The sequence below is a fragment of the Oncorhynchus mykiss genome, chromosome 2 (assembly GCF_057628025.1).
Source record: "Oncorhynchus mykiss isolate SJ-2025 chromosome 2, ASM5762802v1, whole genome shotgun sequence".
In the NCBI taxonomy this organism is placed as follows: Eukaryota; Metazoa; Chordata; class Actinopteri; order Salmoniformes; family Salmonidae; genus Oncorhynchus; species Oncorhynchus mykiss.
In genome coordinates, this window is record NC_143023.1 from 35,657,697 (window position 1) to 35,683,174 (window position 25,478).

Consider the following 25,478-nt stretch of genomic DNA (forward strand, 5'->3'; position numbering starts at 1 on the left):
GAGATGTGAGGTGGTGGAAAGAGACAACAAAGATTCAAAGGGCCAGACAACATCAAAACACTGACTCACTCACTCTTTTCCATCAGACATTCCTAAAACAACTTACGCTATTTACAGAGGAGTTTCTTTCTTCTCAAAAGTAGTTATTAGCCTCCTGTAAACAACGGGTTGCCTGTACCCACAAAATGGTTAGACAAGTTTGTAAGACTTAAGACTAAAATTATGATTTGCAATGTTAAAGAGTGGATGAAGTCATCATGTACTGTTTCTGTCAGACAGAGTTTGTCCTGCTTCACTGTGGTGTTGATGTGGTATAAATATGTGCTGCTTCATGGTTTCTGTATACTTGTTTATGTCTACTGGAGCTGGAGCCAAAAAACAATAAAACAATGAAATGTTTTTCTCACACAAATATAACTTTATTCTTAAAAATGTCTGTGTACAACATCATACACACTTCTCTTTGGAGTAAAAACTAAAACCTCTCATATACACGGAAAATAAAACAGATCGAAAAATGTACAGAGACATTTTGTAAACATGCAAGAGAACAGTTTTCTCCGAAGAGTTTGCAACACAAATCCAGTTTAAAGGGGGGGGGGGGGGGGGGGTCCAGTTGTTTTGGGGCACTATGCTACTTACAGAGAGAAAACACCATGGCTCTAAAAGGGGTTTGGTTGTTGATTTATTACATAGCCTATCATGTGACCCTCCTCAGGTCCTATATTACTCCACCCAATGACTGTCTCTCCGTGTCACATTCTAACCCGTACATACCACCCGCAGAACTTCAGTGAATTTTTCAGAGGTATCCCTGGGAGAACTCTGATCAAGGTGACGTTTTCATTTCGATAAAAAGGGGCATCACTGACAGATTGATGAAGTGAGGCAGGATCTACAGCTATTAAAAAGGTAGAGGGGGGAGAGAGGGAGTTCTCACCCCCTTACCGTCCTCCCCCAGGCCTAGGGTCTCCTGCGGGGGAGAACCAGATGACCATTGGCCCCAGAGGGGAAAGGAACCCCAACCCCCAAACCAGAGGGAGTCTGGGGGACTCTGTAAACGTCAGCTCTGAGAAGGTGACACCCTCAAATATTTGGCAACCTGATAGCTCATGGTCCCTTACACTTTGTAGCACTTTCTACTATGGTGAAATATGTTACATGACAACAGCAACAAAATAAATCTGTGTTTGTGAGGAATTTAAAATGCCCTTTTAAGTTAATATTTTGTGGTAGCGAAGTAAAAAGTCACTTTTTTTCCACAAGGAATTGACCAGTTATCCAGTAAAAATAACTTAGCACACTTTAATTTCTATCCTGCATTGGCAACAAGGTAGCTTACACAGTAGCAACAGATAAAAAGGCAATGCAGAGTTCGCTGCCAGCCAGTTACACAGCTGTAGCTGTCAAAATCAATCACAATTGCGTCACAACTAACGTATCAGTGGTCAGTAGTTGCTGTGTAAGAGTTAGCGCTCTTTGGGGTAAGGTTCAGAGGTGCTGTAGGATCAAAATAACCGACCCTGCATCCCTCCTTGTCTAATACGACTGTCGCGGTAGTACTGTCTCTAGAGTATTATGCTCAGTGTTTAATTGGAGGGGAGTCTCCTATAAAGCTGTTTCTCTTTCTCTCTCTCTCTCACTCGTTTCCTCTCTCTCTCACTCATTTCCTCCCTCTCTCTCTCACTCGTTTCCTCTCTCTCTCTCACTCGTTTCCTCTCTCTCTCTCACTCATTTCCTCCCTCTCTCACTTTTCGTCCAGTTCAGTGCATTAACGACCCCACAGGGGCCCTCGCGTGTTTGTTCCAACGCCCGCGTTTAAGAAAAAAAAAAGAGGCACCACACAAACTAAACTGGCACAGTTCGGAATGAGGTACTCACGGTTCACTCCAGTTTAGAAAAAAACTCTTGTGGTTTTCCATTCTAAATTATGAATTTGTTCGAGAGAAGAGTGTAGGGTTGTAAATACAGCCTCATCTGTGCCTGTTGTTTTCTCACTGATGCGCCTTATTGTGTGTTGTAGAGTCAGAGCGGAGCTTAGGGGAGGCTGTCAGTCACTATAGATCTGACAATACCTATTGGTTAGGATAGGGAGTGGGCGGGACAGCCATATCCAACACAACCGCACACACTCACTGACACTAACATCTTCAGGGGTAAATGATTCCACTCGAAAATAAGGTGTAGCCCATCCACACCCCTCACTTTCCATAGGACCTATAAATACAGCATATCAACCTGGGAGAAGACTAAGGATTACGGCACAATAACAAAGTCTCTGTCCTTCAGGGGAACATGTCTTCTTTTAGAGAAGTGGTGTCAAACAGTGGACTCTTTGGGCCCCTCCTGTGCTGCGTTCTTGCAGCTGTAGAGCCACTTGATGACACGGGCATTCCTCTCGATGATTGACACCCCCGTGGTCAGCTTCTCGGCCACCTCCTCCTGGAAAAGCCCCGCCTCTCCTGAGTGGCGGGAGAACTCGCTGGGCTCCGAGCCACCGCACCCTCCCCCTATGCTCCTCAGCACCAATGAGAGCGTGTCTACGTCGCTGGCCCCACCCAGGAAGTTCTCAGGCCCCAGCCGGTCCACCATGTCCAGGTCCAGCCCGCAGTAGTCAAAGAAATGCTCCTGGTCAGACAACGCCACTGAGCATCGCAGAAGCAGATCTGACTTGGAGCGTTGTAGTCCTGAACGCCGCCGCGGTGGTGGTGGTGGCGGCACCCGCTTCCAGATGTCCGCCGCGTTGTCAGTGTGGTCACTCACGTTGTTGCCCTTGGTGATGCCATTGCCATTTCTGGTACCATTGGTGGTGCCATTGCTAACACAGCTAACACCATTCTTAGTCCGCTCCAGTGTACAGCTGAAGCCAGGGCTGGGCACCGGTGAGCGCTCGTGGTCCGTCTTACTGGATCTCCGGCTACCCGGCCCTCCCTGTCCCCCGTCCACGGTGTCCTTGTCATTGGTCCAGGACATGCGTGAGTCACCATCCCGCGACAGAGCTTTCTCCTCGCTGATCACCATCTTCTGGGTGTCCCCCTCGCCCCCGCCACTCTTCTCCCGCATGGAGCCCTGGAAGAGGCGGCGGACAAAGTTGTACCCCTTTATCTCCATGTTGGAGTTCCCCAGTATGACGCCACCACTAGGCAGGCTTTTACACTCTTTCTTCTGCCGGTAGATGACCAGGGAGTCAGGCCGCAGCATGCGCTTACCGGTGCTCCTCCTCAGGATGGGGGCACTGTGAGGGGCTACCAGGGGTACGGAGGGTGGAGTCCTGGGGGTCCTGGGGCTGGGTGGGGTCACCTTGTTGGCGTTACTCCTGTTCCGTGCTTCCACATCCACCGACGTCCTCCGATTCTCCTTCCTCGAGTCATCATTCTCGTTCTCGTCTCGTACGTTGAGGGGGCCGGTCAGGGTGGGGAAAGGGGCAGAGGAACGGCGGGGTGGCAGCCGTGGGGTGAGACTCCCAGGCACGGTGAGGGGACGACGGTGTGGAGGAGGTGGTGTGCAGGGCACCAGGACGGGCTCCTGTTTGGTGTTAATGACCTGCTGGCTCTTAACGTACTTGGCCTTGTCTGCCTCTAGTCTCTCTACGGCGCTGATCGATCGGCCCTGGCCCCCACCCTCCATCTGCCTACGCAGGTAGTCCGGGCCCTTGTTGAGGAGCCTCAGAGGTGAGGGGGATCCAATGGGTGTTAGCGGTTTCATGGTGCTCCACCCTTTCGGGTAAAGACATCAAAACAGCAGCCCCAAAATGGCTGCCTTCTCCTGCAGCTAGTGGCGAAAGGTGTCCCCCTGGATTTATTGTTGTGCCTTTCAAGTCTAGTGTGAACTTTTTCAGTAAGCTTTCTGCTTCAGAACTAAAGACATAGCAGCTCCCATTCTCACTCACAGTTCCTGAATCTCTCTACTGAGGAAATAAATAGGTAGCAATTCTGTGACCACAGAGGCCAAGTTTGATGTGGAGCTTGCTATAGATAGCTTATAGCTATAGATAGTCTCTTTTTGGGCACTGTTGGAGCCCAGACAAATTGATATCTCTATCTAGTATTTACACAGGCATTTGGATAAATGGGCAGGGTGCAGGGAAATCCTGTTGCCACTGGCCAAAAGCACTCCCAAATGGGACGTTCTCCTGCCCACAGCGCAGCAGAAATAGCAGGCAGAGTTCACTTTGAAAGGGTTACTATTTTCCACCCTCCCCCTTTCTTTCTTTCTTTCTCTCTTTGTCCGTCTCTCTCTGAGCGATCACTCCTTTTCCGTTGATCTTTTCACCGAAGGTTAGCCCTGGGAAATGAGATATAATGGCTTCAAATGTTTGCTTTGCGAAGGCAGGCAGGCTGAGGGACGCTGGGTTCGAGAGACTCCTATTTGTTCGGCCGCCGTCGCGGTTGAGGTGACCTGAGAGTGGGCGGCACCGGGACACTCGGACGTTGACGGACGGATGAAGGACTTGTCCTCACCTCACCTGCACTCACAGTCCCCTGGGAGAAAAAGAAAAAAAAAGAAAAAAAGAGAGAGGTGTTAGCACGGCCTGCTTTTCTCCAGGGCAGCAGAGACAGAGAAACAGAGAGAGACGATATGGCAGAGAGTGACAGTAGTCCCTAAAGCTCACACTGAGCTCATGTCGCACTCTTTAGAGCTGGAATGAGTCCTGTGTCTGTCAGGAAAGAGCTGGGCCAAGCTCCCACGCATGCACTGAGCTGACTGCTATTGGGAATACACAAAACATGCCAATCCAAGTTTTTACGAGGAATTGAATATCTTGGAGGCTACGTTCATTTTAGCAATCATACTTCCGCACTGATATTCCTAACACCCTGTAGCTGTGAGAGAATGTGTCTGTGTGTCTACGTGCAGTAGGGGAAAGGAGCTCAACACATCTCCCTAAACGATTGCTCCTCAACATGCAAGGTTGACAGAAAAGAGGCATCGCACCTAATATACATTTGCATAATCAGCTGTGATGAGTTGAACAAAGCTTCTGCACACCACATTTGTCCTAAACAGCTGCACAGAATACTTCACTAACACAAGACCATCAATATTTAAAAACCCTGCATAAAAACCCTGCTAAGTCAACCAATACACTTCCAACGCAATAACTCTCTCACAGTTGCAGCGGGACAGCTTGCTCTCCAAATTAGCAAGCCCCAATGAAAGATAAGTTCAACTTGAAACCAAAAGTAGCTGGAGTTGTTTGAAAATGGTACATATCTCAATGGCATGTTGCATAGAAAGAGAAGACCGTTTTATTTTTAGGGGCACACATTGCGCTGACTTGGGAGTAAGGAAGGGAGGGGACGAGGTTGTGTGTTTATAACGGGATAGGGAGCCTAAGCCAAGGCGCAGAGAAAGTATTTATATCTATAGAGAATCCCAACATGATTATCGTGTGTGTATGTGTGTGCTCTTGCATGCATGTGTGTATATATATATATGTATGTGTGTGTCAGCATGTGGCAATAAGGCCCTGCCCAGTAAATTCAGTTGTTTTTCTACAGAGTTGGTTTGCAGATTATCAGGCCTTTTGGAGAGCCCACATTCATTTTTGTTTTACCTTTATTTAAACTAGGCAAGTCAGTTAAGAACAAATTCTTAATTAACAATGATGGCCTACCCCGGCCAAACCCTCCCCGAACCCGTACAACGCTGGGCCAATTGTGTGCCGCCCTATAGGACTCCCAATTACGACCGGTTGTGATACAGCCCGGGATCGAGACCAGGGTCTGTAGTGACACCTCCAGCACTGAGATGCAGTGCCTTAGACCGCTGCGCCACTCTAGAGCCTACATAGGCTTCCATCTGTGGTATAGCAGTAGAAAGACCTTGTCTGTAAACCCCAAAACTGCTACAAAAACCTGAGAGCACAGGTGGTGGCTGTTTTTCATTTACTTTCCTTCCAAAAGTATTTAGAAACTGGCCCAGAAAACCAAATGTGCTCCTTCTGCTGTGTGACTGCTGGAGTGTCAGTGGTATTGTTCTCAGAGTGGCCTTACAAATAAGTCTATCTTGGCTCTTTGTTTTTATGAGGCAAAACAATGAGTGACCTCCTTCTGGCAGGAAAATGATCTATGTCTGTGGTGTTTTTAAAGGGTTTTGTGTACATATTTCATAACAGTATAAGGTTAGTATGTTGGTACGGTTCAATAACAAAGAAACAGAGGCACTTTGCAAACAGCAAGTACTTTCCATAAGGATCCTAGCCCTAATGATCATGAAACAAACCCCCAAGACTTAACACAAAGTCCTATGAATTGGTGAAAAAGCTAATTACTGGCACCATGACATAAAAAGTGGACCGTTCAACCTCCACACCTCTCTCACATCAACCCCCCCTCTGCCCTGCTGTCAAAAGCCCTAGAAGGCCTACTACTATAAATTCCGTCTAGAGAGGAGGGGGGACGGCTACACTTTCCAGATGTCAAGCAGGCAAGGCCGGGAAAGGTACCCATTGTTTGGAATAAGTTCCGGAACAAAACCCAACAGGTGCCGGAGGAAAGAGCCTAGACAGGGATAAAAACAGGGATAAAAACAGGGATAAAAACAGAGATAAAAACAGGGATAAAAACAGAGATAAAAACAGAGATAAAAACAGGGATAAAAACAGGGATAAAAACAGAGATAAAAACAGGGATAAAAACAGGGATAAAAACAGAGATAAAAACAGGGATAAAAACAGAGATAAAAACAGGGATAAAAACAGAGATAAAAACAGGGATAAAAACAGGGATAAAAACAGGGATAAAAACAGAGATAAAAACAGGGATAAAAACAGAGATAAAAACAGGGATAAAAACAGGGATAAAAACAGGGATAAAAACAGGGATAAAAACAGGGATAAAAACAGGGATAAAAAGAGAGATAAAAACAGGGATAAAAACAGAGATAAAAACAGGGATAAAAACAGAGATAAAAACAGGGATGAAAACAGGGATAAAAACAGAAAGGGTAACACTTTATTTGAATGGTCCATCTGTAGATGCTCTAGATCTACAGACTATCAGTAACATTTCAACCAACAACTGTATCTACTAACCCTTAACCCTAACCTTAACCCTGGTCCTAACTCTAAATGTAACCCTTACCCTAAACCATATTCTAAACCTAACCCTAACCTTAACCCTGGTCCTAACTCTAAATGTAACCCTTACCCTAAACCATATTCTAACCCTTAACCCTAACCTTAACCCTGGTCCTAACTCTAAATGTAACCCTTACCCTAAACCATATTCTAAACTTAACCCTAACCTTAGCAAGCAGTTGCCTAGTTTGTTGATAGTATGACCATCTGCATCTACAGATGGACTATCCAGACCGTCCGATAAAGTGTAACTACAGAAAGAAACTGGGTAATGAAACAGCAGAACTAAGGGTAGCGGTGGTGGAGGTGGTGGGGCATCATATTTACCACACACCGTTCTTTCGGAGGGATATGTGCTCCATCAGACAGTAGGATTGCCGTTTCAAGTGGCAGGATTATGCCACTGGAGCGCAAAGCGAGATTAGTGCCTGCCTATGAAATCAAATATGGGGTACTGATGACAGGCAGCCTCTAACCCTCCATGGATGTGTCAGTTGTTCAATCCAATCTGAATAGGAGTTCTATAGAGTTTGTGGCATAGAGTAGATCCTGGTTTTAGTTCTGACCAATGGAAGACAAAACGGTTAACCGCAGGATGTTGGAGTCAAGTGTTACGCAAATATTAATAGAAACACGGTTTATGACAAAACAAGGGAGAATGTTTAGAATATGAAAGTATAACTCCATAGACCATACATCTTTTGAAAACCACTGCCTTTTTCCACTAAGGCCAAGTTCAAAAAACGTGCTCCCCTCTGAGATTGACTGTGTTCACAAGAATGCCTTTTGTTGTTTGACATGTAAACGTCTTCTGAAGGCATTGTATTCATTGGATGTGACAACGGCCGTTTGAAGAGAGCCAGCCAGTCTCTGATTAGAGGTTCTCTCTTGCTCTGAGCACTGTAAGTACTATCACTGAGAACAATGCATAGATCAGTGTGAATCACAATGCTAGCCGTTGGTTGTTTGGGACACTATTTATTACTTACAAACCAGAGAGTGGCCCAAATTCAAGTTTGCTCATATTTCTTCTGGACACACACGGTGATTGATAACCGAGAGAAGATTTAGAAATAGACAGGTTTCAAGCCACAGGGTAAGAAAACAGGTTGGATCTGAAAACACAGGGTGAGGTCAGTAGACCAGGTTGACGCGTACGTACGTGCACACACACACACACACACACACACACACACACACACACACACACACACACACACACACACACACACACACACAGTGAGAGCGAGGGGACCCAACCTGCATTTACACACAGACAACAGCCTCCATTAACTCCATTGACTCTAATGAGACTAATTAGTACCCAGCACCTTCTACTGTGATCCTCTCTCTTTTGAAAAGCGTGTGACAGCCACAGCAGAACGTTTCTCCTAATACACTGCATCGCCACCGCTCCCGCCCTGACTATTCAATTCAATTCAATTCAAGGGGCTTTATTGGCATGGGAAACACGTGTTAACATTGCCAAAGCAAGTGTGGTAGACTACCTCCTTCTCTCACAATGGGTAGTTATTAACCTCTCATCTCCCTGGCTTTTTATGCGTCACTGTCCATCTCTCATCTTTTTCTACCTCCTCTCGCGTTCTCTCTCTCTCTCTCTCTCTCTCTCTCTCTCGCTGTATTTGTCTCTCCCACCCCCCCTCTCTCTCCTGCTTTCTTTCTCTCTGTTTTTCCCGCCCACCCTGTCGTTCTCCCCCCCCACCCTGTCGTTTCCCCCCTCTGTCTGTCCCCTCTCTCTCTCCCTCTCTGTCTGTGAAGCTGCTAGCCCGCCTGCAGGGAAGGCTTAGCCAGGCACTCCACATAGCCCATAAGAAGAAGCAGATGTTTTGTGTCAGGCTACATCAGTACCTCTGGGCCGGACAGACAACTGGGGCCGAGAGAGTAGCGAGGGTCCGACGTTCCGTGGTCACCAGGGTCGCATTGCGATTGTGTGCACAACAAATGGATTCGGCTCACTCAATTTTGCTTTTAATCAATGGTATTATTTGGCCTACTTGGTTAATGAGTATGACCCAGGTTTGATAAACCAAAAGCAAAGGTCATGCCAATATGTTTCCCACTGCACAGCTCAGAGGGCAGGCCTAATTCAAAAACAACTGATTCAATTTATTGTTAACTTTGCTACTGTTTCAAATAGAAATGGTGCTAGAGGTAAGCTACACTGCTCAAAAGAAAATAAACACTAAAATAACACATCCTAGATCTGAATGAATGAAATATTCTTATTAAATACTTTTTTCTTTACATAGTTGAATGTGCTGACAACAAAATCACACAAAAATTATCAATGGAAATCAAATTTATCAACCCATGGAGGTCTGGATTTGGAGTCACACTCAAAATTAAAGTGGAAAACCACAATACGGGCTGATCCAACTTTGATGTAATGTCCTTAAAACAAGTCAAAATGAGGCTCAGTAGTGTGTGTGGCCTCCACGTGCCTGTATGACCTCCCTACAATGCCTGGGCATGCTCCTGATGAGGTGACGGATGGTCTCCTGAGGGATCTCCTCCCAGACCTGGACTAAAGCATCCGCCAACTCCTGGACAGTCTGTGGTGCAACGTGGCGTTGGTGGATGGAACGAGACATGATGTCCCAGATGTGCTCAATTGGATTCAGGTCTGGGGAACGGGCGGGCCAGTCCATAGCATCAATGCCTTCCTCTTGCAGGAACTGCTGACACACTCCAGCCACATGAGGTCTAGCATTGTCTTGCATTAGGAGGAACCCAGGGCCAACCACACCAGCATATGGTCTCACAAGGGGTCTCAGGATCTCATCTCAGTACCTAATGGCAGTCAGGCTACCTCTGGCGAGCACATGGAGGGCTGTGCGGGCCCCCAAAGAAATGTCACCCCATACCATGACTGACCCACCGCCAAACCGGTCATGCTGGAGGATGTTGCAGGCAGCAGAACGTTCTCCACGGCATCTCCAGACTCTGTCACGTCTGTCACATGTGCTCAGTGTGAACCTGCTTTCATCTGTGAAGAGCACAGGGTGCCAGTGGCGAATTTGCCAATCTTGGTGTTCTCTGGCAAATGCCAAACGTCCTGCACGGTGTTGGGCTGTAAGCACAACCCCCACCTGTGGACGTCGGGCCCTCATACCACCCTCATGGAGTCTGTTTCTGACCGTTTGAGCAGACACATGCACATTTGTGGCCTGCTGGAGGTCATTTTGCAGGGCTCTGGCAGTGCTCCTCCTTGCACAAAGGCGGAGGTAGCGGTCCTGCTGCTGGGTTGTTGCCCTCCTACGGCCTCCTCCACGTCTCCTGATGTACTGGCCTGTCTCCTGGTAGCGCCTCCATGCTCTGGACACTACGCTGATAGACACAGCAAACCTTCTTGCCAGAGCTCGCATTGATGTGCCATCCTGGATGAGCTGCACTACCTGAGCCACTTGTGTGGGTTGTAGACTCCGTCTCATGCTACCACTAGAGTGAAAGCACCGCCAGCATTCAAAAGTGACCAAAACATCAGCCAGGAAGCATAGGAACTGAGAAGTAGTCTGTGGTCACCACCTGCAGAACCACTCCTTTATTGGGGGTGTCTGCTAATTGCCTATAATTTCCACCTGTTGTCTATTCCATTTGCACAACAGCATGTGAAATGTATTGCTTCCTAAGTGGACAGTTTGATTTCACAGAAGTGTGATTGACTTGGAGTTACATTGTGTTGTTTAAGTGTTCCCTTTATTTTTTGGAGCAGTGTATATGAGTAAGCAAAGACATTTGACTAGGAAGAGTGCCAGTAGATTTCTGTTGATTACTCTGGTGGAGAAGAGAGATTTCAAACCCAGGAAGTGTTTGTTTGGTTCATGAGGACTTCATCATCTACCCACCAATGAACCAGCTAGAATCCAGAGCTAACATAGCATATCCAAAGGAAACCGGCTGTCCTCAGTTTAGAAGTTCCACTTTGAAATATGCATTCAGAGTGATAAACACAAGATAAGAAGTACATCAATTCTCGGAGAGACCACCTATGAAGCACTTTAAAGTGTGTTGACCCTCTTTTTTACCTGTCAAATAAACGAGGGGCATCTGCTGTGAACTATCTCTCAATCTTCACCTCTATATTTTCTCCTTTCTCGTTCCCCTGTCTTTTGAAACATCTGGCTCCTCTCTGTAGGATGAAACAGGCAGAAGATGGAAGACCATCACCATTGCACTCATTTTAACCAGGACCTATTCAGGGTTCTCTTGCGGAGTTTGTAGACTCTATGGATGCACAACATGCCCAGGTCGACAGCGCCATGTGTGAACATAAAGACTTTGACCATTAACGGCCTAAAATTAACGGTTCAAACCTCTTCGGTCGTTAACCAGCACTACAGAAACATCTCTAGAGGGTGTATTCTAAGGATGGACAGAGAATTGGCTCCTCTAGGGCCACAGACTAGGGCCACAGAAGTTACATTATTAACGGCTCTAAACAATGGCTCTCTCTGGGTCTAGTAGATAATAAGGGAAAGACCTGGACTACTCCATCTCATTAGCTGGGGGAGGACAAAAAAACAAAACATGACAATAAAAAAATAACAGAGACGGAGCCAGGGGGATAACACCCCTCCACTGGCCCAACAAACAAAGCCAGTGACACACCGTAAATCCCATCACAATTGTGAGGCTTCGAGTGCCATCAGGCCATTAGCTACTTGATGTATGGTTGGGGGGGGGGGGGCAGGAGGTGGGGGATGTTGCGGGGTGGGGGGGTACCTCAGACCCTTCCACTGTCATGCAAGGGGGCATCAGGTCACAAGGGACCGCCACCTCACTAGACCTCCTCCAACCATAAAATAGATGAGATGCCCACTTAACTCACTGAATGTGGCTCTTTTGTCATTCAATGGTAATCACTGGAAGACGTGGAGATGAACACAATCTGTTCTGCTCCGTGTCATTACCACTTAACAGTCTATAAGTCAACTATTTATATTAGCCTAGTCCAAGTTTATTCAAGGTTGGGAAAGTCCGAGGCCAATCGCAAAAACCTGAAGTACGGATCGTCACTTAAAAAAAAAAGCACCCTTGATTAGCTACTCAAGAGACACGGACTACCTGATTGTGGCACTGGAGGTGCAAGACTGCCGGCCCTGGTCAACCTCTTATCAGCTCTCACACCCGTGGAAAGCTAATAAAGGTTGAAACGGTTGAGATAAGACGGCCAGACTTCCTCGACTATTCTAACTTTTATCAACAGATCAAACCGACTCCCTTTTTTTCCTGCCAGCAGGAGCAGGCACCCTCCTGGTTGAGCTGATAACCACAGCACAGTTGACCTACGGTATGTAACCCAATGACTCAATACTGACTGTTTGTGTGTTACACTTTTTAGGCCTAATGCACAGAAAAAATACAATTAAGCATGTGTTTTGCCCACATGGACAATTCTACAGATGCAGAAAAACATAGCTCTCTTCATTGGCCTTTCAGTATTACATTTGTATCGTTCCAATGGAGAACTACTCGTAACTTTCACTTGTTACACTTGCCCCCCCCCCCCCCCGTCCCCGTCCCCGTCCCGTCCCACCCCGTCCCGTCCCACCCCACCCACCCCTGGCCCTAGTGGAAGCTAGTGCCATGGATGCAACCTGTGTTCCACTTTAGACCTCTGGAACCAGTCCCAGCCCCTGACTCCCTGGTAACCCGTGCCACAATATAGTGACACCTGATCCACTCTCTGTCTACAGCTCAGTGGTGGAATGTTAAGCCTCTACTATGATGCCTCACTGTCGACGAGTGAACTAACGTGCACTTGGAAGGGGAACCTATCAAGGAAATGTTGAAAAATGGTATTATATAAAGCCAATATAAAGACCTATAGTCCTTCTGGTCAGGATTTTGGGGAATGCAGCTGAGGTCAAAAGGGAGATGGAAGAGGTTGGTGGTGGACTGGGGTGTGTGTGTGTGTGTGTGTGTGTGTGTGCCTGCTTGGGGGGGGGGGGGGGGGGGGGGGGGGGGCAGTAGGCTTCTCTGCAGGTATGTGGTGCCTCCAAACCAGGTGTGGATTTGTGTACATATTCTAAGCAATGACCACCACTGTTACACCTATAAACGCCAACATGTCTTTATGTGACTAAATACAACGAACCCTCTGTCAAATATACTGCTGAATGCTGTGTGTGTGAGAAAGAACCCTGTTGGGTACCAGAGACCCCCCCCCCCCTCCGAACCTCCCAAATACACCATCCTGGGGTTGTATACATAGTGCTATACACACACATAAATCTGGGCACATCACGAAAGCCCCTGGAGTGTTAAGTTATGAAGGCTGTTCTCCCAGAGTGAGCCCTCATTAAGCGCTCAGCTGGTGTGAAAGCTCTAGCTAGAGCTCTTGCTGGAGACGAGCCAGATGTTTGATTTCAATAAGTCGGAAGAATTCGCCCTCTCTGAAACAGCATATGCCGGTTTCTAGTGGTTTCATGGTGTTAAAAGAGAGTTTGAGGCATGCGGCCAATTTCCAGAGCCTGTACGGGAATGTCCAACAACATGAGATGGCTCATGTCTTTTCTCTTTCCACTTTGTGTTAGTACACAAAATACATTTAGTCAGTGCTGCAGTTTTTCATGTCACCATGTATCTACTTAATAAAAGGCAAACTATTTAGATGCTACACGTTTAGCACAGCTGGGCAACTTGTGTGTAAGATCTGTCTAAACATGAGGGTGTCTGCATTTACAACCTCTTAGCACTCTAAATAGAAAATAACGGGGACCACAAAACATTCTCACAGAAGTCTTACAACGTCGCTGGGATGTTCCAACCAGATATTTTGTCTGCTATAGCATCATCCAAGTGCTGGAGAGGCAGTAAAGGGTTATCATTTAGTCATGGGTGGTGGGGTGAGGCTCCTCCAGCTGTGCCTCCCTAGTGTCCTCTGACCAAACATGTCATCTCTCAACACACTGATACATCCTAGCCAATCACTGTGCCAGAGGACACCCACTGCCACCACTCACAGCCTCACACTTTCGATCGATTTGCTATCTGTCCCACTATGGATGAACCATGGCCTGAATGCAATGTACTGACCTACAATGTAGGCTACCAGTCACTTATCACCAACCCACCACCAATGTGACAGACACAGCTATCAACTGAACGGAAAAACCAATACGACTCGATTAGCTTACCTTTCAACTTACCCTGAGGAAAAGAGAGAATGTCAGCTAATGTGTTGTTCATATTTCCCTGTGAAAACATGCCACGTTTACAGAGGTCCACCAAGCACCGACCACTTACGACTTGCCCTATTTTTTTCTTTTTTGGGGGATATTTCCCGAACCGAATAAAGGAGTCAACCATGGGGAAAACTAGATGAGGGTAAAACCTCTCAAACACAGAACCAGAACAAGGCCCAGTGTTTTCCTTCCTGCCATATGTACTAGTGTGTCACCTCCACTGAACCTGCCAGCTGCCTTCACTCATTACCCAGTCGTCGGACCACGTCTCCACAAACAGGCCCCAAGTGCCACAGAAATAGACCCCCCGTTCCTGCTCCTTTCCCTGTCAGAGTCACCAAGACTCACCATAGTGAGTCGGATGGAGAGGTCGGATGGAATGGACGGCAGCCTCCCAGCACTGCCATGTCCTCTTAATTGAAGGGTCCAGACTGTCATGCGTCAGAGACTGAGAGGATATTACGGCTCTATGGGTGATTCTGATTGGATGTGGCAGAGCCACCGAGGTACCCAGCAGGGCTGTGAACAATTACAGGGATGTGAGAGGGAGAGTGAGAGGAGCTCCCACAGCTGTCACCACGACACAGGGGACCAGTAGGAGATGGAGGGGCGGACCACCTTTCATGATTTAGTTATCGATGATTAATTATTTATTGGGTTAGGGGCTGATAGAGATGGGTCTATGGATGCTACAGTGGGAGGACGGTTGCGAATCATGAAAAGGACTAGATTAATAGGGATAATGATCTGATTTGTTGTGACGCCGATAAGGAGATTCTGGAGGGGCACTTTAAAAAAAAAAATTGGGGGAATTTTATTATATTTACATTTTACCCCCTTTTTCTCCCCAATTTCGTAGTATCCTATTATTAGTAGTTACGATCTTGTCTCATCGCTACAACTCCCGTACGGGCTCGGGAGAGACGAAGGTTGAAAGTCACGCGTCCTCCGATACACAACCCAATCAAGCCGCACTGCTTCTTAACACAGCGGGCATCCAACCCGGAAGCCAGCCGCACCAATGTGTAGGAGGAAACATTGTGCACCTGGCGACCTTGGCTAGCGCGCACTGCACCCGGCCCGCCACAGGAGTCGCTGGTGTGCGATGAGACAAGGATATCCCTACCGGCCAAACCCACCCTAACCCGGACGACACTATGCCAATTGTGCGTCGCCCCACGGACCTCCCAGTCACGGCCGGCTGCGACAGAGCCTGGGTGCAAACCCAGAGTCTCTGGTGGCACAGCCCATCAGGGACTTCACAGTATGATATTATCATGATACTTAGGTGCTGAAAGGATATTCCCTGCGATTCTCATGATTCTATACGTATTGCAATTTGACACTGCGATTTTATTGCGATTCGATGATCCAAACATATTGCTCATCATATCTGCTTGTAGGGGGACAAGAGAGAAGCCACGAGGAAAAAGTTTTCATCAGTCATGGAAATAAAATAGCTGAAAACAAATTGCTCACTATTTAAAAAGAAGATGGAGAACAAGCTATGAAGGAATAATACAGGAGTTCTGGGGCAGGTACAGCCAACTAGCACAAACATAATATTGCGATATTGCGAAACAAAATATTGCGATATCGTAAAGAATGATATGGATGAGGCTAGGTATCTCAAAAGCACCTTCACAAACACAACTCATTTAAAGGCCGTCTCTTGACAAGTTCTTCTTTTTGAATATTTTTTTCCCCTGAACCACTGGTGAGGAAGTTCCCACAGACGGTGGTAACAATCGACCAAACCAGGCAACAGGAACAATAAAGTCAAATTATAAGCTCCGGTTCTGACAGTTTGTGGGAAGACTGAGGGTGTTTGAAGTTTCACACAGCAGTGATTGTCAAATGTCTCGCACCAGCTGCCTTTTATTCTCTCACACACACACACACACACAGGCACCCACACACTCATAGCGCCAGAGGGAAGGTGATGTCACTTACAGGACCCTTTACCCTCTAATTAGGAACCTGAGCTTCCCTCCGTAACTAGGGGGCTTCACCTTCTGTAACTAGGGGGCGGTACACGGCAACCACGCAACAGGAAAAGGATTAAGCAAAACAAAAGTTTGATTTTAATTTTGGAGAATACAATGTGACACACACAAACCAATGATTTTCATTTGGGGAAATGACTGATTACAAGACTGGTCTGTCAGAGAAAACATAAAGAGTTCAGTGAAATGTGACTGTGGGTTTCATGAAATTTAAGTGGTAAGAAACACACGAGGGGCCGATTGTGAACTAAAACCATGAAAGGCCCTGTGGCTTCCACTGTACTTCAGCAGTTCAGATTGATGTGGGTCAACACCAATGAGATTATACATGTGGAGAGTCTCAAAAAAAAGAGAGTGCAAACATAAATGATAGAGAGAAATGAAGAACGAGTCTGAAAGGACGATCTGTCCCATAGGTGGCTCAGCCCGGTCCTACACCAGGGCACACATGGGTCAATGGCATACCACGGGTAAATGTAAACTGCTATTTGTCAGTCTAGTATGCGATGTGTGTATGTCTATACAACGTTTGATGCTGGATGAACACGTGGCTATGTATTTACACACACAAACCTCCAGAAAACGTCACTGTGGGCAATGTGACATTTTTGACCCCGACTCGACCGCCGCTGTGAGTCCTCGCTTGGTCAGTCAGAGACCCGGATCCCACTGCTGCCACCAACACCGCGGAGGCCCGGCCCATGTTACATTTAATGTTAGTCATCCTAATGATGTCAGGGCTCCTGTCATCGCTCCATTCCGGACTGCTGTTGGAGGTTGGCTTTGCCTGCTCTCTGCTCTGTTTGTGCCGCTGGGTCTGCCGTAGCAGAGGGCATCTTCCTGCCTGCCTGCTCTGGTGGGATCAACTTCAAAGAAAGACAACAGCCTTTATTACAGCAGCTAAATTAGCAGTGTGTGAACCCACTGCCATAGGTAAAAAATACACTACAGACGTTAGCAACTGTTCCATGATGCCAGACTGTTCATTTGCAGGTAGTGTAAGTCAGATCACTGCTGGTTCCTGCAGACTGGGAGCCATGAGCATAGGAAGAGATGACGCATACTGCTGTTCCCATATATGGCAGATCTCAAAGCTAATTTCCTAAGGATGAACTTTAAAGGCCAAATACATCAAGGAAGTACACAATTATCTGTATGACGGGGCAAGGTTGTCTATGGGTTATAACCTTCCACAATACACTGGTCAATATCCTAAATCTGCCAGGCTCCTGTCCTCACAGCCAAAGATCACCCCTTCTCATCTCCAAAGAGCGACTAGGAATAGAGAATGCCACTGAATGTGAGGTTCTACTGCCGTGACTGTGCACACAAATGCTGAAGAATCACAATGAGCTTTATCTCTCAGTAATGTCATACAAAAAAATCAAACTAACTGCATTGTGGCGTGGGAGATCATGTCGGGTCCCTGGCTATGAAGTAAAAGTACATCAGCATCATCACTACTGCATGATACACTAGCACAGCTGTCCATGTCCGCATCTTAAAACATGCAACAGCCTGTCAAAATGGAACAACACCACAAAGTTACCACAGTGCATGATTAAAAAATACCACTGTTGCTCTCCTATATAATCGGAGGGGGAAACTGCTCTATGGACACACACACGCACCACAGCAAGTTTGTTTGTGGTTGCAAGACAAATGAGTGCCCTTTGTTTGGTCTAGTACTCCAGGTTATTTAGACTGGCCTTCAGTGGTATATGACTCCACACTAATAATCCCCACTCTGCAAGTCTGGATCTACTATCTCCAAATATCAGAAAGAGTTGGTGGGGGATGAATAAAACACACAATGCTCTGGCCCAACCCTAGTCTAAAGGAACTCGAGCAACACCCAATAATGACTGTGAGATACGAAAGACAAGTCAAAACCTATTGTGTGGTAAAATTGCATAAGAACCTTGTTGAAGAACCACTGATTTGAGCTCCTCTACCTGCTGGCTATGTCTTATTGTGAGATCTCAGGTAGCGCTGTCTTCCACCCATGTCTCGTGTTTTAGGGGACTTATTTGGCTCATCAGTGCCTAATATCTTCCCTATAGATCCATTGCCATTGGCCTAATGTCTAATCCAGGTTAGACTACAACCTGCATGAGGCCACATAAAATGTTGCCATTGCAGGTAAACAGATGCCACACAATGGCTACAAGGCAACATACACTGAACAAAAATAGAAATGCAACATGTAAAGTGTTGGTCCCATGTTTCATGAGCTGAAATAAAAGATTCCAGAAATGTTCCAAACACACAAAAAAAATCCCTCAAATTTTGTGCACAAATTTTTCTACATCCCTGTTAGTGAGCATTTCTCCTTTGCCAAGATAACCCATCCACAAGTCAGGTGTGGCATATCACCAGGCTAATTAAACAGCATGATCATTACACAGGTGCACCTTGTGCTGAGGACAATAAAAGGCCACTCTAAAATGTGCAGTTTTACAGAACACAATGCCACAGATGTCTCAAGTTTTGAGGGAGCGTGCAATTGGCATACTGACTGCAGAAATGTCCACCAGACGTGTTGCCAGAGAATTTAATGTTAATTTCTTTACCGTGTCATTTTAGAGAACGTCCAACTGGACTCACAACCACAGACCACGTGTATAGCGTTGTGTGGGCGAGCGGGTTGCTGATGTCAAAGTTGTGAACAGAGTTCCCCATGGTGGCGGTGGGGTTATGGTATGGGCATGCATAAGCTATGGACAACAAACACAATTGCATTTTATCAATAGTAATTTGAATGCACAAAAACACTGATGAGATCCCGACGCCCATTGTGAGGCCCATTTTTATTTTAAAGGTATCTGTGACCAACAGATGCATATCTGTATCCCCAGTCATGTGAAATCCATAGATCATGTGAAATCATAGGAACTGTAACTCAGTAAAACTCAATGAAACATTGCACTCACTCATGGAAAATGACAGAGCATTAGAACGAGATCAGATGGTTTGAAGCTCATCCATCATTTCTTCTCATGCCCTAGTTTTTACCCAGATAAAAATATTATGGTCCAAGGTGGTATGCCTCTTTTCCAATCAGCGCGCGGATGTTCAATCTTATCAGGAAGTAATTTCACCCGATCTCACTTTTATCGCGAACGTAGTCACAAGTAGTCGTGAAACCGCAGTCTAGAACAGTTCACGGTGAGTCAGACGAGGGGCCTTCGTGTATAGGTTACATGTCATGTGATGAATTATAGCACATGTCAACTTCTCCAACAGCGCTGGCCTCCAGGCTGACAGTTAACCTTTAAAATGCCATGTAGCACTACACAATCCACTTTATGCACAAAAATACATTACTTGTGCTTGCAGTTTATATAAGGCATGTTACATGTGAGGGTATAGCCTATTCATCTGGAATGACAAATTGACTGGCACACTGCCTAAAATAGATGCACAATTATGCGTATCCAAGAATACCAAGTCAGTGCACCCGGCTTGAAAGTAGCATACTTTGCGTTTAGTTATGGTGAGGACAACTCTAGCATGCGTGCATCATTTTGTATATTCCCGTTTCCAACATGATAAAACAGGCATAAATAAAATGTTCCTCTCAGTGAGGCATTTCTGACCCGTTAGCAAAATAACCTCTCATCCGAATAACGCACCGCCAAGAATCACTGAATTCACCTTGTTACATTGCCTAGGGACACGTGTCCAGCGTGCGCTCCAGCACCATTCAGTAAACCTCCTCTCGCAAATTCCCTTAATATTCAGTAACTTAATATAATAGCCTACAACAGAGTTATAAACAAGCTAAATTCGAATCTATTCTCCCATTTATCCACATATGATCAGGCATAATTTATTGCATTATGTACAGCTCAGATCATAGTTGATTAAACCGTAAATCACATGGAAGTAATTATTGTAAATTATTAAACCGTAAATAATATGGAAGTAATTATTGACAATGCTCAATGCTGAAGGCTATTCATTCACGATTGAATTTCGACGCTGAAGGAAAACACTCCTCAAAACGATGGAGCCTATTTTGTTTGTAATTGACCTAGTAATAAGATCTACAGTAGGCTAATAAACGGGCATTATAACTTTGTGCTACTCAATCCATTTAAAAATCCATTTCATGCTCACCTTGTGTTGTGTGTTGTTCTTCATGCATGTGAAGGTGTCCTCTCGTTTCTTTCTGTTCTTTCAACCACTGGGACGGGACATGGATCTGTCCGAGTGGTTATCTGCTCAGCTTCTTGTGTAGCCTATTTTATTCGGCAGATAGTCGGACTGACAGACCGCTAGTGCTCCACGCTTCTTGTCTGCTGTGCTGCGTCCGCTTCCTGCGCAGACTGCCAGAACACTGGGTAGTTTACGTTGTAGCAGCCGTGCAACTCCGTGCCACAATGGGGAGTGGGCAGGTAGGGCGTTGTGCAAACTGACTCCTGTTCAGCCTTTATGTCGGGGTGGGTGATTGACCTTGTTTTTATTTTCCAGGGCCAGGTAAGATTTAATCAGAATCAAGATGTTTAGTTAAAGCATTGTACATACATAATCACCGATTATGGACAGGAGGACGATGATAGGCTATGCCTTACCTAATGTACTTCAGAACAATATTGAAGACAAAACAGAACTTGGTATTAGACATTTTTAGATTTATATGGCTAAAATATATTTGCGTATGGATGGGCTACTCATCATACATTAAGTGTTATATTTTTAAGAAAGCTACATGATTCACAATTTGGTACTTTATATGTTTCACTCAATAGATTTTTGATTAAAGCCACATCCTTGAGTTTGCGTTGGCTGGGGAAACCAAATTCATAGATAATTGAAGTCATACAATTTAGGGCGGTAGCAGACTGTCTAGATGGCTACAGAAGATTATATGACATGAACAATAGTCACTTGGGACTGGGACATTTCATCAGCAAAGATATCAAGGGATGTCCTGAATCTCTTGCCTCACTATTGTTAATTTATTTGGGGTTTGGGGGAAGTCTCCTCTACGGACCCCTGTGGTGGATTATGGGGGTGAGTGGGGATTGGTGGGGCATAGCCTTATATCTATCATCCTCATGAGACATGATTTGTCTCAATTCTCTTTACACATCATCCCTATACTTGCGACTATTTCCGGTGTTTTGTCTATATCTGATGATGATTGGCTTATGATGTGATTAATTGTTGTTTAACACAAGGCTTGTTGGAACTTAACCCTGCACTGTTGTTCTGGACACTGTAGGGGAGAGTTAAGAGTTAATCCAGGGTGTGGGATAAGAGGTGAAGTTTGCCACAATCTGCAATCATCATTGTTGTTTTTTCACTCCTTCTGTGCTAGTCCTCCCTCCGTCTGTGCCTGTCCCCCTTCCCTCCCTTCCTCCCATAAAAAACAGCCAAAAGTGCCAGACTCCAAAAGGTTGGGTGACCGGGGGGAGGAAAGGAAAGAGATAAAGAAGGGATCCACACATTTCACACACACACACACACCTGTTTTTCATTCCCGTGCTCTCATCACTCTTGACAGGGCGAGTGAGGTAGCACAGCACACTGTAACTTGAAATACTCTGCATGCAGAGGTGTCATGCCCATAGGGGGCACAGGGGCACAGGGGCACATGCCCCCTCAGATTTGTCCTGTTTTAATAAAAACATATATACACACACACACACATATATACAGTGGGGCAAAAAAGTATTTAGTCAGCCACCAATTGTGCAAGTTCTCCCACTTAAAACGATGAGAGAGGCCTGTAATTCTCATCATAGGTACACTTCAACTATGACAAAAAAAAATCCAGAAAATCACATTGTAGGATTTTTAATGAATTTATTTGCAAAATATGGAAGAAAATAAGTATTTGGTCACCAACAAACAAGCAAGATTTCTGGCTCTCACAGACCTGTAACTTCTTCTTTAAGAGGATCCTCTGTCCTCCACTCATTACCTGTATTAATGGCACCTGTTTGAACTTTTTATCAGTATAAAAGACACCTGTCCACAACCTCAAACAGTCACATTCCAAACTCCACTATGGCCAAGACCAAAGAACTGTCAAAGGACATCAGGAACAAAATTGTAGACCTGCACCAGGCTGGGAAGACTGAATCTGCAATAGGTAAGCAGCTTGGTTTGAAGAAATCAACTGTGGGAGAAATGATTAGGAAATGGAAGACATGCAAGACCACTGATAATCTCCCTCGATCTGGGGCTCCACGCAAGATCTCCCCCCGTGGGGTCAAAATGATCACAAGAACGGTGAGCAAAAATCCCAGAACCACACGGGGGACCTAGTGAATGACCTGCAGAGAGCTGGGACCAAAGTAACAAAGCCTACCATCAGTAACACACTACGCCGCCAGGGACTCAAATCCTGCAGTGCCAGACGTGTCCCCCTGCTTAAGTCAGTACATGTCCAGGCCCGTCTAAAGTTTGCTAGAGAGCATTTGGATGATCCAGAAGAAGATTGGGAGAATGTCATATGGTCAGATGAAACCAAAATATAACTTTTTGGTAAAAACTCAACTCGTCGTGTTTGGAGGACAAAGAATGCTGAGTTGCATACAAAGAACACCATACCTACTATGAAGCATGGGGGTGGAAACATCATGCTTTGGGGCTGTTTTTCTGCAAAGGGACCAGGACGACTGATCTGTGTAAAGGAAAGAATGAATGGGGCCATGTATCGTGAGATTTTGAGTGAAAACCTCCTTCCATCAGCAAGGGCATTGAAGATGAAACGTGGCTGGGTCTTTCAGCATGACGGATACAGACAGCTCAAGAGTTATTATGCTCAGATATGCTGAAAAATAAACATACTTTAGACATAGAATGAAGCATAATGATTATGGTTCTAGATTGCAGGAAAGAGGTGTCTCAGGTGTTTGAAAAATGTTACATTTTCCATTTTAAGGACAAGCCCCTAGCCCCCTCCAGAACCCCCCCCCTCATCCTCACATACATTATGCCCCCTCAGATTTTGGGGCTGTATGACGCCCCTGCTCTGCAGAGAGTATAAACACACTCAAAGATACACACATGCACTCACATACAGAAAACAGAAACACTTATCTTCACTCGTTCTTCTTTAATATATTTATTTTAGAGTTAACCTCTATTTAACCTTTATTTAACTTCTCCAGTGTGTTAAGAAACTAATTCCGTTTTTCTCTAATCAGAGGTCAACCTGTCAGTCACACTGCATTTTGGCTACCTCCGGACCGGTGCCACTGCTCCTCTCTCACATCTGTGTGCTGTAACATGATCTGCTGATCCCATTGGCTGACCTATGGCCCCAAACCCTTGGTCAAGGAAGTCCCACTTCCTGCTGTGGGCACTAAGTGTGAGGTAGCAAAAGACCCCAACCTTGTTTGACGCCATTTTCCCCCACGAGGGAGCGAGTGCACATCCTGCGAAATGCAAATCACCCCTCATTGTTCCTCGCTATGCTCGCCACCTCAGTTGTGAGACGCCATCATAGCAGGTGGCTAAATCTTAGCACAATTCCTGGAGCCAGTCAGCTGTTTGAGCTCCTATTAACATATGGTGATAATCCCTGGAAAGCTGTGAACAATCACGTATCGAGGGGCAGGGGCGCCGGGGAGACAACAGGGTCGCCCTGGGGGTCCAACAAAGTTGTTCCAGATCCCACTGCTACCACCAGAAACGCCCAAATGTAAAGTCATCCGGCCTGGATCTGAGCTGTGGAGGCCACTATCTGACAGTGATTGGCTCACACAGACAGGATGTGAGTGCCCCAACTCAGACCTGTCTGCCCTACCTTTACCAACCTAAGCGCAGGGCTCACCCAGTGTTACATCCCCAATCTGTGCCTGTGGAAGGATATTTGACACATTGGCAATTAACAGGCTGGGCCTGAACTTTTACTGTGACCCAGTTTGGGAGAGTAAAGAATACTACATGTCTATGCACTTTCTCAGCTGTCAGTGTTGGCTCTTGATTCTGAATGTTCCAAAAAAGGAACCTACCGTATAGTCAGTATAGAGTCTACAGTGTCTTTAAGAAGTGCCTATTAGAGATAGCTATGACTTTCTCTTTGCATAGGTTTTATTTCACTAAGACACCGGATACACAGGAAAGAAGCAAAGATCAATGACTTAAACTATATGTCGGGTTTTATTTTAAACCTACCAGAAATGGTTCTTACCTCTGGTCCTTGCAACCCCCCCCCCCCCCCACACACACACACACTTTTAAAATGAATGACACCTTCACCTCCAGCCTCTTGCCCTGAGCTCTCAGATTCTCCAACCATTTACAGCCATCATCTCCCACCGCTTTTTAGACATACGGAAGCACAAAGGTAATCATGTAACGGCATGAGGCCTATTGATGTTTAGTTGGTTGGTTTGTCTTTCATAAGAAGTGAGATTGCACACTAATCAACAGAAAAGAGGCTCCGTGGCCCATGGATCAGTCTTTTGTGGCAGTTCTTGTCCAGTTGTTGTCCAGAATCAATCAATCTAACCAGCAAACCAAATCAAGGTTGCTGTATATTTTCATTGAGTTGTTGATGGTGAATATGGGCGAATTGAGGAGAAACAAAGTTGACTTTACCTTCAGGGCATTTTCTGGATGCAGACCCCTTTCCTTTCACTGACACAGATATGATGTGAAAGGATAAATGGCTTGGCATCAGGACTTTCCTGATATGCGTCTGTCATGGTCTGTCTCCAATTGAAAATCTCCACCCTACTGTACAGTATATCCTCCCTCTTGAAACACAACTCTGATCTGCAAACCCATCACACTAAGCAGAGAGTATACATCGTATCCAACCCATTGTTTTATGTATGGGAACTTTTCCCACTGTATACATCTAGGCCTAATGGTCATAACCACCATTCCCTCTGTGCCCTCTATTTTCCAGAACTTTGAATCGTTTGGTTCCATCAGCATGACCTGCCGATTAATTCCTCTCACAGCTCACGGCATGTGTACATAGTCCAGGCAGCCAGGCTCCAGAGCCCAGACCTGGTGGCATTCTGTGCGACCCTAGCATGCCCCAGATACCTCCACTCTGTACTTATACTCTGACCTTTACTCCCTTCCCCTGCCCTCTCCTCCAAGTCACAACACCTTTTTTGTTTACATCTGCCGAGGAACACCATGCCTCCATGTTGCTTTGTTAAACACATGTAATCTCACCAAGAAAAAGAGCGAGGGAGAGAAAAAGAG

General features: G+C 45.9%; 1 protein-coding gene across 1 annotated transcript; it reads right to left on the reverse strand.

Moving 5' to 3' along the window:
• Window positions 1-397: 397 nt before the first annotated feature.
• On the reverse strand, window positions 398-20,717 carry LOC110488840 (protein FAM110B). Its single transcript, XM_021561266.3, has 2 exons — window positions 20,418-20,717; window positions 398-4,481 (listed from the first exon to the last, which is right to left on the reverse strand). The coding sequence occupies exon 2, from the start codon at window positions 3,703-3,705 to the stop codon at window positions 2,320-2,322; it is 1,386 nt and encodes a 461-aa protein (XP_021416941.1). The 5' UTR covers window positions 3,706-4,481; window positions 20,418-20,717; the 3' UTR covers window positions 398-2,319.
• Window positions 20,718-25,478: the final 4,761 nt, after the last annotated feature.

Excerpts from the sequence above, each read along its gene's own strand:
- LOC110488840 (XM_021561266.3), bottom strand. The coding sequence starts at position 3,705 with ATGAAACCGCTAACACCCATTGGATCCCCCTCACCTCTGAGGCTCCTC.